The 15,946-nt window shown below is 29.8% G+C and overlaps 1 protein-coding gene across 4 annotated transcripts in view; it reads left to right on the forward strand.

Annotated features, from left to right (window-relative positions):
- Kdsr (3-ketodihydrosphingosine reductase) overlaps positions 1-15,946 on the forward strand; it is a 67,464-nt gene that overhangs the window by 19,299 nt on the left and 32,219 nt on the right. For 3 of the 4 annotated variants that reach the window (XR_012757971.1, XM_075377265.1, XM_075377253.1), the window contains one exon: positions 6,313-6,480. Coding sequence is in view for 2 of the 4 variants with exons in the window: in XM_075377265.1 (XP_075233380.1) it covers positions 6,313-6,480 (168 nt within the window). In the remaining 2 variants the exon portion in view is untranslated. Of the gene's footprint in view, positions 1-6,312; positions 6,481-8,909; positions 9,155-15,946 lie in introns of all 4 variants that reach the window. The other variant, XR_012757969.1, reaches the window with a different exon arrangement.

The following is a 15,946-nucleotide window of genomic DNA, read 5'->3' on the forward strand; positions in this document are numbered from 1 at the left end:
AAATCAATCGCTTACCAGGTAATTTTAGAACCATTTTTAGTTAAGAATGTTTTATGATGAAAAAATAAACAAAAATTATCATTTTAAAACAAGCGGTAGGCAAACTTCAAAAACATCAACAGTGTCATAATATCTGGTAAAAAATTCCTGTAAATTTTCTTGTAGCAAATAATATTAACAAATTAATGGTTACTTTTTTTAAACTATGATGAAGATTTTATTTTTTACAGTACCAACAAAACAGTCATTGATTGAGCAGCTCTTCCTAAGAGAACTTTGTTTCACATAAAGTTTAATCAGCTTCAGGCTAAAAATACAAAAAGATGCAACAATGTTGGTTGGTGATAATGTGGCTGAAAATCATAGATTAAAAAACATTGTTAACTTTTCAAAATTTCTATTTTTTTTTTTCAGTTATATACAAAAATCAAAAGAAAGTTTGGATGATTGATGAAATTTTTTCAAATGGGAACAATAATTACAATCCATATCCAGAAAGTGAATTCTGTTTCTAAATATTGCCACTGCAGTGATCATGATTCTCGGCATGCATGCTTTGTCAGCTGATATATTAACACATTAACCGCCATGCGGGTCACCGGTGACCGGAACCGGCTTCTTTCATTAGGCCATGGGGGTCACCTGTGACCCGGCAAAACCGACCTTGCTTGATGCTATCGTGTAACATTGCCGGTCATGAACACTACGTAAATTACTATTTTACTGTGCCTGGCGTGGACTAATTGATATGTTTATCAGTTTGGTTTTCGAAACTTTTAACTTCACTACTAATTGGAGGCCTAAAATTTGGCAGACCCAAATTCTGTATAATAAAGTAATACATAATACAACACATAGAAAAACTTTTATTGATAAAAAATTAAACCTCAAAACACACACCGTTTACATTTAGGCCTACAATTAATAATATTTATAAAATTACGCAAAATACTTATGCAATACAAAGACAATAAACATTGACAAACAATAAAATTGAATATATATATGATTAAATTTATGTTAAATGTAATGTAGTATAATGATATATAAAGTCGTAAAGAACTGTATAAAAATATATGGAGAAGTTCATAGAACTTATGTAAAATAAATCCTATATAAAACTCAGTAACGATTTTCTCTATTGAAACATGGCAAGCAATAGTGTGGCTGAGCTGGACATTTGGAACAAAATGTTGCAACTTTAATTGTTTTATTTTTGGCATATTTCTTGGCAGAAGAACGTGATGGTCATGTGCCATCATGTTCTTCTTATAGCAACTTTGGCACCATTTTCTAGTTTTCCTTACTGGACCTTCTTTGCGTTTTAACTTATGTTTTAGTCGTCTAGGTCTAGAAGATGAAGTAATTTGCTGCTGTTTATCTTTTGCACAGAGATGACGAATTAAAGCTTTTCTAAATTCTACCATTATTTCTTAGTTGTTATTTTATGTAGAATCATTGCATTTACAACAGCAGTGTTTAGCAACTTCGATGCCTAACTTTCTAAACCATTTGGCTGTTTTTCTCAATGGTGATGAATAGGCACTCATTTGACCTGACATGTCTATAGCAGATTTTGTTTGATTGTAATCTCTTACAATTTCCGGTTTGTATTTTTCTTGACCCCTTCTGTTGGATATTTTTACAAATTTTGTTGAATGCTTTGTAGATAGTAACAAAACCACTCTTTTGTCCTTCCATTTCATTATGGTTATTCCATTCTCATTTTCTTTCACTTTGTATTCTCCAAATTTTGCATTTTTTACTTCCTCCGGTATATTCTTTCTATTTTTTTGCATAGTACCCACCAGGTGTGAGTTTCATTTGACAATAACTTTTCCCCTAATTCCACACTCGTATACCAGTTATCGGTGTATATGTGTGTCCCTTATTCAATAATGACTGGCAAATATTTAAAACATTTATCGGAGTATAGTATAATAATACAGTGTCAAAATTTTTACCAGAATATATTTTAAGTTTATATGTAAAACCCGGACTACTACATAACTTGAAAACCTTAATTCCATACTCGTGTCTTTTTTGTTTATTGTATTGTCTGAATATTATTCTACCACGAAATGGCACCATGCTTTCGTCAACACAGATTCGTTCGGCGTATAATGCTTTTCAAATGTGTTAAAGTGTTTACTAAGTTTCTGATTTTGTACAATTGATCACTTTTGTCACTAGAATTGTTGTCTACAAAATGTAGCATACATAAAAGCATTTCGAATCTATTCCGACTCATTTTGTTTTTTACATAATTTTGTCCTACCACATCGTTATTAGACCAGTAATCGCATAATTTAGGTACTTTTACAATACCCATTAATAAAATAAGGCCAAAAAATGTTTTGATCTCAGCTTTATCTGTTTCTTTCCCCTGATGCAGACGAGAATGCATTTTCAACGTTGCAGTTTTGAGAATTTGTTGGGCAAACAAATTGGTGTGAAAAGCCATAATGTCAAAAAGTTCATCAGAAACAAGAAGTGAATAAAAATCTTGAGGGGCTGAATTATTTATAGTATATCTTAAATTGAAAGGTTTCATACCTAGTATTTCAGTATACGGAATCACACTTTGCTGATAACCCTTAGGTTCAAATCATTTTGATGATTTGTACCTGAAGTGCTTGTTTGATGTAAAATTTCATCGTCACTTTCACTATCAGATAAAATGCGTCGACGTTTTATATTTCGAACTGCTGGCACCACCAATGAATCATCACTATCGTAAGATAAACTCTGTTTATTACCACACTGTAATTCTGCTTGATTTAATACTTCTAGTAATGATTGTGTAAAATCGTCATCAAACTACATTTTGTAAAAAAATCTATTCTGTAGGCCTAAAGCAAATTCTATAAATTAACGAAATCAGAACATGAAAAACTTGAATGTAGCATACAACACACAATGACCGCTAGTACCAGAATGGCGACTTGGTTCCTGTAACAGTCATACATCCATTGGAGTGCGCTATGTGACTGACAACATGACCGCCATGGCGCACTGTTATTAAATCAACCACTTCACGCCAAGCTGGTCATTGATGACTGGCATGAATAAAAAACTCGAACAAAAATAAATGAAAACAAATTTTGAGATCCAAAACCATTAAAATAAGATCTTGATTTGACCAAAAAGATAAAAAAATTAAAAAACTTCTGTAAAATTTTTGGAAAGTGGATGGCAGTTAATGTGTTAAGAAGGAATTGACACCATTCTTATTAAGTTGTCTAGCTATATGCTTCTTAGTGTGTGTTATTATTTTTTAGAAAAGTAATAGTCCCGGCATGTATGAATGTAATTCAGTGTCTGATCTGTTTCTTGAGTGAAAGGAACATTAGACAGCTTGTAATTCACCCTCATATTTGTGTTATTTTTGGTGAAAATACAGTGAGTGATTTTATGGTACAAAGTAGGTGTGATTGTTTAATGAAAGACCAAATAATGTGCACAATGTTAAATGAAGCGGGTGACCATTTTTCATTATTGATTTATGATTTGGTGGGTGCAGTTTGTGATAAGATTAAAAGAAGAGACAGTTTATTTTCATTTCTTTAATTACAAATTGAAATGACTGGGGAGCGCATTGGAATTTTTAATTCAGTATAGAGATAGAACAAGGTGACAACTTCTTGAGCTCTACAGATAGAATGAGATATGGGTGTTGCACCGAATACCTGAAACAAAATAACAATCTGCGGAGTGATGACACATTTAGTCACCCAGAAAAACAAAATACAAGGTAATGTTTTCCTATCCAAAAATAATGGGCACAGTGTATTGGGACAAAAACAAAGAGCTTTGTTTGCTGATTTCTTGCCTCGAGACTGTATATTCAATATTGATCTCTTTTGCGAAAATAAAAAACTTGCATCATGGAATTAAGCAAAGTAGGATTTGTTGTGTTGATTCACAGTACTTAAGCTACATGAAGCTGCCATCATAAATGATGTCTCCTCATCACCTTTGGCTGGAATCAGTTTGATCATCCTCTGTACAACCTGAACCTTGCACCAAGTGACTTATCACTTGTTACTGTTTCTTAAAACCTTTGTTGCTAGTCGATAGTTCCATGACACAACTAGCTCATTAAGCTTGCATAGTATGTGGCATCATTTTATGACAAAGGATTAATATTTCAGGTGTCCTACTATGATAAGTGCCTTGACTGTGTAGAAAAATACAGCAAGATTTACATTATAAAGAGCAATAAAAATTTAAGAGCAATAAGTATGGTGTTAATTTTTTTATTAGCTGTACAGACTTATTTTATAGATAACATTTTGTATTTATACTAGAGTTAAAAATTTAGCTCAGGATTTAGGTAGTAGTGGAAGTGAAATTTTAATATTGGACCATAAATCTTCTTAATCTCTAGCAAACTAGAAATAGAGGAAGGAAAAATCAAATTTTTCTTTCTTTAGAATTGTCTCATCAATTTATACAACTGATGGACAATGGAGTTATTCTCTGAAATACCTTTACCATACAAACAATCTATGAAAAGAAACATTTTTCAGGTAATGGAAGGAGATGAATTTAGTAACATGATTAAGATAATTGAAGAGGTTAATTTAAAAGAATGCTTTTGTATGATGGATGATGCATGGAAGTCTTTCAAAAGATTGCTTGGTTTAAGTACAGAATAAAGTTCAAAAATATTTGAGAATATTCTACAAAATTTATCAATTAGAGTTTTACTTCTTTGATGTAAAGTTTTTTTATAACCACGGAATAATTCTTACAATCTTTTAATAAAAAAATCTGATGTGGACACCATGTGACATCCTTGTATGCCTATTTAAATTACATATACACATTTTTTGCTGCACTTCATTTAAACTTATTTCATTAGAAAGTGAGTTACTATCCTTCAGTTCTTTAATAAAGTTGACAGTGTTTGTGTTTGAAAAAAAATTTCATTAATAAACTCAGCAGAATATATGCCATATTCCTGAAATTAATAAAGATATTATTTGTGGTCTAGCAATTCTCTGATCTTCACTCATTACTCATATAAGAATTACATATTTTCATGAGCTTTCATCGCCAAGTTTTTGTTGTATTTTTATTCTTCCCAAAAGAATTTTACTGTATTTGTGATTTGATTCTTTCAGGTTGTGGATTCCTGAATGCATGTTCATAATAATTAATGACTTCAAAGGTTTTAATATTCCATGCTCATAAAGATGATGTTTTGCCACTTAAGCTGGGTTGTATGCGAGAATATACAATATAGTAAAATTTTTGGTAGAGCAGTATGTTTGTGCTCTGCTCACTCCAGCAAATCCAGTTTTTGTAGAATATAATTAATTTTGATGTATTCTAAATTATACAGTTTATTTAATTTAATTAATTTTTGCTAGTGACCCTGGGTCAAAATGACTTGTAAAGTTAAAATGGTGAATAATATTTACTATTTTATTAATGTTAAAAGTCCTACTATCATTAAAAAAAAAAATAAATGTAAAACTTTGATTTTCAACTTGGAATCGAACAGTAATGTTTGAAAAGAGGATTTCAAAAATACATATATATTAAGAATTTATAACAGTGTTATGTTTGAAGGATACATCATTTGGGAGAAATAATAATTGTGGAAATAACAATAAATGTTTAAAGTAATTTTATGATTATGTGTATATGAAAACTAAAATAGAAAGTAATTTAAAATAAAATTAAATTGTATCATTTGCCGGCCTCCGTGGCGCGAGTGGTAGCGTCTCGGCCTTTCACCCGGAGGTCCTGGGTTCGAATCCCGGTCAGGCATGGCATTTTTCACACACGCTACAAATCATTCATCTCATCCTCTGCGGAATGAAATGCTTGAGTGCGGACCCAGAGGTAAAACAAACCAAAAAAAAAAAAAAAAAATGGAACATTAAAAATATTTTGATTTCAGTATCAAAAGTAAATGGAAAAATACTTCTTTTTTCTTGATATAAATTAATCAATATTTTCAAGAATTTCAAAAAAATTTTTATATTGAATATGAAATTTTTGTCATATTAACAGGTTTTCCTGTTTTTGATATAAAAAAATTATTTATTTACTTTTTACACAGATTAATGTAATTTGATAAAAATCAATTGCAACATCAAATTATACAGTCTGATATTTTTTATTAAAAAAAAAATAAAATACTATTATTTTCCTACTGTTGAATTATTCTATATCTTAGTTTATTCAGTTAATTCTGTTTATATAAAAATATTTTAAAGCATTAATCAATTATAAATAAGTTATTGAATTAAAAATTTGCTCTATACTTTACTCATTTATATAATTTTCTTTTTTCAGCTAAAACCATTTAATGTCGGTGTTACTTTATCTCTTCCACCAGACACTGATACACCTGGATTCGCAGTAGAAGAGCAAACCAAACTTCCTGAAACTCGCCTTATTTGTCAATCTAGTGGCTTAATTTCATCTGATGTTGTTGCTGCTCAAATGTTAGATGATGCTATTGTAAGATTTGATTACTTTTTAAATTAGTTACTTTACTTTGAATTTTTGTTGTAGATTTATAAGTTTTTGTTCTTCCACCGTTGTTAATAAAGTTAATAACCATTTTCAAGAGATGTATGTAATAAGAGAAATTTCCCTATCTGAAGTTGAAAAAAAAACAATTCTCTCATTAAACTAACTCTTTTGTGCCTGTCATTCTGTCGGTGACAGGATTTTTAAACTACTTCCTTGATAAACTAATGAGCTCATTATTGGCATACACATTCATTGTGGATGATAATGATATGGGTGCAAAAGTTTTTCACAAATAAATTGTTTTCAGTAGAAAATTAGTTGTTTCAGTTTTAAGTGTATGTACTCAAAGTTGGCAGAGAGAGGTGAGAGAATATGTTGTTTGTTAATGCTACTATGTTGATACCTCAGCAGTGTGCATTCAAGTCCCTGCTCCATGTTAGTAGAAAAGTTCCATGGGAGTTGTTGGTGTCAATGATGTGTTTATTGGTATTATGCTAAGTAAGCTCAAATATCTGATTTATGATTGGATTGCACTGCCAAAAGTACAAACCATCTTCATAAATTTTGTGTATGTTTAAAATTAGCGTTATTTCTTCATTATTATTAAGTAATGCTTTTATTATTTTTGAAATGAAATTTTAGATTAATATTGTAAAGAAAATTTCAAAACCTTTCTATTAACATAGATTAATTTCATAAAGAAAATTATCTAATCCTTTGATTTCATGAATTTAGATGATTTTCAAAAATGTTATTTCATAGTCTTTATAAAGATGAATATATAAAGAAAATTAATTTAATAAAACGTAGCATTATTAAATTAGCATTCATGAATTTTATGTAGAAAAATATTTTAATATTTTGTTTCTATTAAATTTAAATGATAAAAGTTATTTTTCTCTTTTTATTACATACATTATTTTATACATTTTAAATAGTGAATTAAAAAAAAATTATTTTTATTTTTTTTATTTTGAGTTTATTATATTCTCATTTGTCTATGTAGCATCACAAACTACACAAAACTTATATACAAAAATAACTAGTTTTTTTTCTCTTATCAGTATAATGAACATCTTACCAAAATATTTTACTTCCTCTTTTAAATGACAAACATACTCTTACTAACAATAAAAAGTTCAAGCAAAAGGTGAAACATGTACTCGAGCACAATAATTTTTTCACTATAGATTTGACCATCAAATGTTCAAAAATATACTAGTTATTTTTATATAAGTTTTCTGTAGTTGGTGATGCTACATAGACAAATGAGAACAATTAACTCTCAAAATAAAAAAAATAATAATTTTTTTTTCGGGAACATGCTTCACCTTTCACTTGAACTTTTTATTGTTAGCACAGTTGGTTATTTAAAAGAGGTAGTAAAATGTTGTGGTATGATGTTCCATCATACTGATAAGAGAAAAAAAATCTTGTAAATAACATAAGTAATTCACAACATAGATTGGCAAATGCTTATTTTGTCCATTTCTCTTGTTTCTTAAACATTTTTTTATTCCAAATTATCAGAAATTGCTAATTATTGTTAATTAAATGCGATTTTTGAATAAAATAAATCCACTTTACTACAACCACCACCAACGTTATTGTGTTACAGCATTAATACTCAGAGATACTTCAATTAGCAGTTTACTCATGAAATGTAAACTATAGCTGATTGTAATTTTGACAGGGAAATAACTAAGCGTTGTTGTCTTTGTTTACTTTCTTTTTTTTATTGTTGTGTTCACTCTAAAATTATGTTTATTAATTATATCAAATGTTTATATATATAATGAAATAACAGGTGTGGTACATCGTTTTAGTATATATTAATTTTAGGTTGAAAATAAAAATATATGAGGTTACTAGCAGCTAAAAGTCTCCTGACAACAATGTATGGTTGAGACAACAGTATTTGTGGAACCCAACAGTATTTGTATTTCTGATAACATGTTGTTTTGAGTCCTCTCTCATTCAGTTACATATGTTTTTCATCTTTCTTATTGTACTTTTCCATAAGGCTTTCAGGATCTGCGCTGGTCTCCAATGCAACCAACTCCTTTCATATTCTTAACTATTCCTGTTTAAATCCCTTCATTATTTTTTTTGTTGTTGTTTAACCTCTGGGACCACCGTTAGGTATTGCTTCAGAGGATGAAATGAAGGATTTGTCGCATGTATGAAAATGCCATGCCTGACCAAAATTTAATTATTGCATTGCCTTTGTTTAGTCTCACATTTTCATCTTGTTCATTGTATTTTTTTTCCACAGGTTCTGTGTAAATCTATACAATCTTTCCTTTTATTCATTTCTTTGTCTGTGTTGGAAACCATTTTTCCTCATTTAATCGTAAAACGTTACATCTTGTGGATGTCTCAGTCATTCTCATATTCCTATGTGCTTCTTCCAGGTTTTCTTTTTTGAGACAGATTACACCTATTTTTATCACCTGATAGGCACTTCAGTCATTATACTTTATTGGGCAGACACTGTAAGGAATCAAACATTTTCAAGAACATACACAGGCAGCCCTCTACTGGACAATAACATCTACACATTGACAGAGCCAGCATGAGAATCTAGCATATTCAGACCTACACTCAAAGAGTTGATAATAGTGAAGTGGGGATCAAGGACGAAGAAAAGATGTGGCTGGTGAGAAAGAATATTTACCCATCAGAATAGATCAGAAAAAATTAGTGTCTTGTTACAGACCCAGATTTTCTATTTGGGTGTTTTTTAATAGTTCTTTAAATTTTGTTTGGACAATGAGATGTCAGTCTCTTCACCAATAGTTTTTCAAATTTTTAAGAAAAAACATTTAACTCAATTATTGAAATATATTTTATCTAAAATAAAATTTCCTAGATATTTATTAACTTATTTTCATATCTATTTGTTTATGAGTTTGTTACTATTAATTATTCATTAATGTACATATTAACAGCTTGATATTAGCATGATTATCATTTTTTCATTTTATTAAATTGTCTATATTTATTTATATAGAATAATTTAAACATGTGCATAAAATGTTTTTAATATACATTAATGCTTTCCCGAGAGTTTTTTACTTAAAAACAAAAATAGATAATAGAAAATTAAGTAGATTGGACCTGTGTTTATATGGATTTTTTTTGTATTGACATAGACCCTACCCTAATACTGGTTTTGGTTTGCTGTTGTTTGTAATAAATCCAGTGTGTATTTGTAAGTTTTATATATTTTTAATTTATTCAATAAGTTTCTTGTAACTGACTTAATTCTTTTTCAAGTTACATCAATTTTTTTAACTTTCCATCCAAAGCTTTATATGCTCTGTTTTCACACTGTTCTATGGTTCACTCAGCGTGAAAGAGTATCTGGTAAAGATTATGTCCAGCATCTCCTGTAAGATTATCATCGAAAATGAAAGACCCTACAATACACTGACCAATGATTCTCTCCCAAACGTTCACTTCTGAGGGTGCTGTGTACAGGCTTCTAACATCATCTGGAATTATTATCGCCCAATATTAACATATTTGCTTATTCCACATGGCCATTTAACATAAAAGTTGCTTCATTTTAATAAATGTTATTGAATTAGAAAAATTTGCATCTATGTTTAATTTTTCCATTATATCATAATACTCAACTCAGCAGTCAAAATCATCTTCTGAAAGTTCTTGCACCAGGTCATAGCTTATAAGGGTGAAGTTTCTTTGTTTTAAGACTTTTTTGAAGTGAAAAATAGCTGATGTCATGGTCAACAGCTTTCCAAATCGATGAATGAAGTGAAGGTCTTCAACAAAGATCTGAAAAATACATCTAATGAGTTTGCATCAGTTGCGACATTTTTGGTCACCAATGCAAGGATGATTCTTTACAGTACCGATTTTTCCAATTTTCTGTACTGTCTTGATCACAGTTGATTTGCTTATTGGTTCTGTTAAAAAATCTATTATTAAATAAATCAAATACCTCTTGTAATAGCCAAACTCTGTCACCATACCCATACATCATTAACAGAATTATTCTTTCAGTTTCACTTAAAGAAGGCATTATTATTTGAGGATTTAATAATAAATAAAACTAAATAAATGAATGAGAAAACTAATAATAAAACTTTCATCAAAAAACAAATTTGAACCACTGGATTTACAACTCAATATTTACTAGCACTATCAAATTTTAGCATTACAAGTATGTTGAAATAAAAAGGTGAAATGAGGATTTAATAAGTTGCATTGTTTCAGCATAATACAAACTGCGTTGTTGTAAATTAACAGCTGATTTGCTGAACTAAATTTGTCATACATTTTTTAAGTATTTCCAGCTGATTTGTTTCATTTACGATAAGTAACAAATAACTGATATCAACACTGGTAGTTAATTATTAGTTATTGTTTATTATCAATATTATAGCACTGTTTAAGGTTTGTTATTATATACATTATGAATGTAAGATGCAATAAAATTGTTCATGAAGCGTGTTTTACCTCGTTTTATTGTTAACACAATTTTTCCGTCATTGCAACTTTAAATGTTTATAAATCGATAATGAAAGCATTAATAGAAAAATGGGTTTCACCATTGTTTTATTTGTAAAATTTTAAATCAAAATCATATGTTATATGCCCACTTTCGTATTTAAAAAAAGTAAGTTTGATTCAAGATGATGGACAAAAATTAAAAACCCACCATAATGCAGATTTTTTTTTTTAACTGTAGAATCCAATTTCTTTCAGCCTCCAAATACCTCTCAGATATGCAGTTTAAAGTTGTTTCCATATTTAAATATCACCCTGTTAGTACAGATGTATCACAAAGTACTCCTGGGACTTTCATAACCTATGAAAATAATGGAAAAGGTTAATTAATTAATAAATCTTTGTAAAATAAATGCTTCAGGCCTAGTGCTTCATTTGCAAGTTGTGGCTAGTGAAATATTTCACTTGGATTTCAGCTACCGAGGTGTAATGAGATCATACTGAAATTTTTAGGATGTAAATTAAGGGGCAGAATTATTGATTGCTTATGGTTTTTGACCTGAAAAATAAGATAAAATAGGTCCCAGAACTTATCAGCAATAGTTTTTGAAAAATCTGGGTGAAAATCAATTGGGGTAAAAAACCCTCTGGTGTACAATAACTTTGTTAAATGGGTAATAAACATGTAAAACTTAATAAAAAAAAATTGTAGAGAATTTAATTTGAACAAATTTGTATAAGATAAGATTAATAAATCCAAGAAAAGTTAGAAAAATTTGAATTTCATTTAAAAGTAGTACATTAGACCAAAGTGCATTATACGTACCAGTTTATAATAAATGTTCAAAAATAAGCCTGGTATTTTCCACACATTTGTTGGTGCATTTCTGTACTGGTATTACTGCTCTTTTTCTAAAGGGCTGTCTTAAGTTGGTCAGCCGCATCCATAATGTGGACAATTGACAATTCTTCATGAGAATGTATTTTTGTTTCGTATACAATATTTTTCATCCATCCCCAGATGCAAAAATCTAAATGTGTTAGATCAGATGATCTTGGTGACCAGGAATGTGGACTCCACGACCAATCCATTTCTCAGGGAAATGATGATTTAAGTAAGTGGAAACAGCACAAGAGAAGTGGGGAGGTGCACCATCATGCTGGAAGTATACTGTGCATCTCAGCGCTAGAGGAACATCTTCAGGCAGCTGGAGCAATTCTTCTTGAAGAAAGTGCAAGTAGACCTCAGTGTTTAAGTGGCCAGCTAAAATGAACAGTCCAAACAGCTGATTGTGAAGAATGGTGCTTCATACATTGACGTTAAATTGGTGTTGAAAATTGTCTTACATCATTTCATGAGGATTTACTTCTAACCATGTATGCTCATTGTGTAAGTTGTTAATAACATCTCAAGTGAAATTTGCCTTGTTGGTAAACAAAACATACTTGTAAAGTTGTAGATTTGTATTTCACTAGTTACAAAATTCCAAGCGGACCGGACCGTCTCCTGGGTGTAGATGTTGACCTGGCTGTTTATGAAACATAAAACTTGCTTTTTTAAGTGTTCTACAAACATCAGATGCAAAACTCTGATCTGCATAGAAAAATGCCATGTACTCTGTCTGATGTCTGGACTGCCCTGAAATGTATAGATAATAATTTCATCAATAACAGATCTTTTATAGCTGGTACAAATACTAGGTAGTGAACTTGTTTCCCAAAGATTGAGAAAAGTTGCACTAATCATTTTGGGGTCTGGAATCCTGTAATTCAGAAAATTTATTTCTTATTCTACTGTAGTATTAGAATTACACACACCCAAAATGAATACCATATCAGCATATTCCTCTATTTTAAACTAGTATAGCATATCTTCAATGGCAAATCAGTCATGTTCAAACTAAAATTCACAGAAAACCTTTGCTAACGACAGCACTTGTTCACAGTACCTGGTGTACTTAATGATGTATCTTATAGAATGATTTAAACACTAATACAGTATTTCAGATTGTTGGTGATTTTATTGCCAACTTTGAAATGATTTTTCAAATAATTTATTGTATTTCTGTCATTAATAAAAAAATTATTAACAAAGTAATTTTTGTTTTGCAATTGTGTAATTTCAATTTTTTTTTTAATTTTTAACAGAAAATTATGGTTTTAAAAATTTTTCTCATCACCAAAAAAGAATTTGGTTTTTATTTATATTAAATAAATACTTTTTCAACAAATGTAATAACATACTGTTTCTAAATAAAATTCAAATTTTTCTAACTTTCTTTGTTTTATTCAACTAACTTACACCATTTTGTTCAGAATTAAACTCTCTACAAATTTTTCTGAAAAGTTTTATTGTTTAATACCCATTAAACATGTTCAGCATCAAGGGCACCTATAAGGCAGCAGACAGACTATCATCTCGCCACCCGGTATCACCATAGAGGCACTCTGTGCAAAGCTTCGTTTATAGTAGTCATATTCATTTGCTTATACAGTTAGCCTTTGTTTCTTTTCGTGGCACGTTACTTGTATTTATAGGGAATGTGTATTTATACTTGGTCCGAGTTTTTTCTTATTCTTTGAGTTTGGCTGACGATCAAATTGCGCGGTTCCTTCACAACCAAAGAGAACATGTTTATTGGCACAAAAGGTTATGACAGATGATTAAGTAAAAGCAATTTTAGAGTGCAATAATAGTAACAGTTATTTTGATGGGGATGATGACTCACCAATTATTGTTGGGGTGATAGTGACAATGAAATGGAAGATGTGATGAATGATATTATTGTTGATGACATTGAACATGTAAATCTTGAAATTATTGTGGTAATAATGATGCAGTTTATCCTGAAGTAAATAAAAATAAAAAGCAGTCAAAAGAAAAACCAAAAATTAGGTGGACTAACAGACCACCTGACTTAAAGAAAATTTACTTTATTGGAAATTGTGATATACTTCATAAAATACCAAATGAAGGTAAGTCTAAAAGTTTTTTAATCTATTTGCACATGATGAGTTTTTATCTTATTTTAAAGGAGACAAACTTGCTAATAATTTAAAAAATGAAATTTCAAAGTCCAACTAATCAAAATCCCCAAATTCACCTATATTATCTTGGAAAGAACTAAAGAGGGAAGAGTTGCAAATATTTCTTGGTCTTGTACTTCATATGGGAAATATTATATTGAATTGTTTGAAAGATTATTGGTTGTATAAGAAACATAGTTTCCAGAATTACATGGGGAGAAAGTGATACAAGATAATTTTGAGGTACCTTCATTTCTGTCAGAATCCTAAAACAGGAGAAGTTATAACTGACCGTTTGTACAAAATAAGATCCTTATTGGAATTTTTAATAACAAAATGAGTGGACTGTATTTTCCTAAAAGAGAATTGTGCATTGATGGATCAATGATTTTATGGGTTAGTTGTTTGATCCTTTGTCAATATATAAAAAACAAAAAGCATAAATACGGTACCAAATTTTATTTACTGAGCAAACCTGATAGAACAATTCTCAAAATATCTGTTTATACTGGCATTGTAGATGATATGGGTGAACAGGGCCATGCAGCTAATGTTGTCTTACATCTGATGAAAAAAAAACTAATGTTCGTACACTCAATTTATATGGATAATCTTTATAATTCATTTTATCTTCTAAAATATTGTTAGAAATTGTTACATACATAAAAATTTATAAATGTTGCTGAGGCAAAACTTAAGAGTGGGGAATCTGTATGCCAGAATTCACAAAGGTTAGGAATCTGTAAGTGGCAAGACAAAAGAGACATCATATATAGGCAAGCAGTTATAGCAAGGTCCTTGCAGAAGGGAGTAGATGTATGGCTGTAAGTAGAAGAGAAAGCGCCTTGCTAGAATGGCTCTGTAGCTCTATAGCAATGTACAATAAAATAGATCATCAAGATCGGAAGTGATTGTATTATTCCAGTGCCTGCAAAACAGTAGAATGGTATAAAAAACTAGGTTTTCATATTATTGAGATAATGTTACTAAATTTTTTCAAACTTTATTGCACATACAAAATTCCCAAATTCCTTTTCATGATTTTCAATTATCTGTAATAAAGGAATTGTTATCCGAAAGTTCATCACAGGAGGAAATAGTACATAGTCCAGTTGTTGAAGGAAATCATTTCATTAGCAAATGTGAAGAAAGTGAAAAGAAAGGTTGCACACTTCAGAAAAAATGCCATCAATGTGCTAAAAATGGCAAGTGGAAGATAAAATATACTTTTATTGTAAGACATGTTCTGATCTTCCTGTTTTGTGTTTTGAATGTTATGAACTATACCGCACGTAAAAGTGTTAGCCATAAATTCTGTTTTTAATATCTTTAGATAAGAAAAAAAAAAAAAATTGCTACATTCTTTGCATCAATTTTTAAGTATAAAGAAGGCCTGTTTCATTCATGATATTTTAATTTTTTAAATGTGTGTTATTTGTGTAATTTCTTATTTTTGTTTTAGTTTGAGTTTTGGATGTATATATATTTAGTTCACACTATCTTAATTTTTTAAATGTTATTGCTGCTGATAATTCAATTATATTAATATAATTATTATTACTAATTTTTGTGCTACTGTATCTGCTTACATAATCATTAGATTTATATATAATAAACAAAATTGAAAATTTGTCATTTTTGATGTTTTAATTTTAGGTCTATTTTCCTTCTAAAATAAATATAAGTATAAAATGTGTAAGATAAACCAACACTATAAAAAAACAACGCGTGTAAGTGTTTTATTATCTCAACAAGGCCAGCACCAAAGAGAGGGTCCACTGGTCCTAACTAATGTTTTCATTCAAGGAACCAAAGATGCCATAGAGGCAATTTTTAAAAATTATTACTAAAACTGTAAAATATGTTATCCTTTATTCGTAAATGTAAGTTACATTCATAATTAAATCAAAATAAAAAAAAATACACAATTTGGATTTTTTGAAAGGTA

This window comes from Lycorma delicatula, chromosome 1 (genome assembly GCF_047948215.1).
Source record: "Lycorma delicatula isolate Av1 chromosome 1, ASM4794821v1, whole genome shotgun sequence".
In the NCBI taxonomy this organism is placed as follows: Eukaryota; Metazoa; Arthropoda; class Insecta; order Hemiptera; family Fulgoridae; genus Lycorma; species Lycorma delicatula.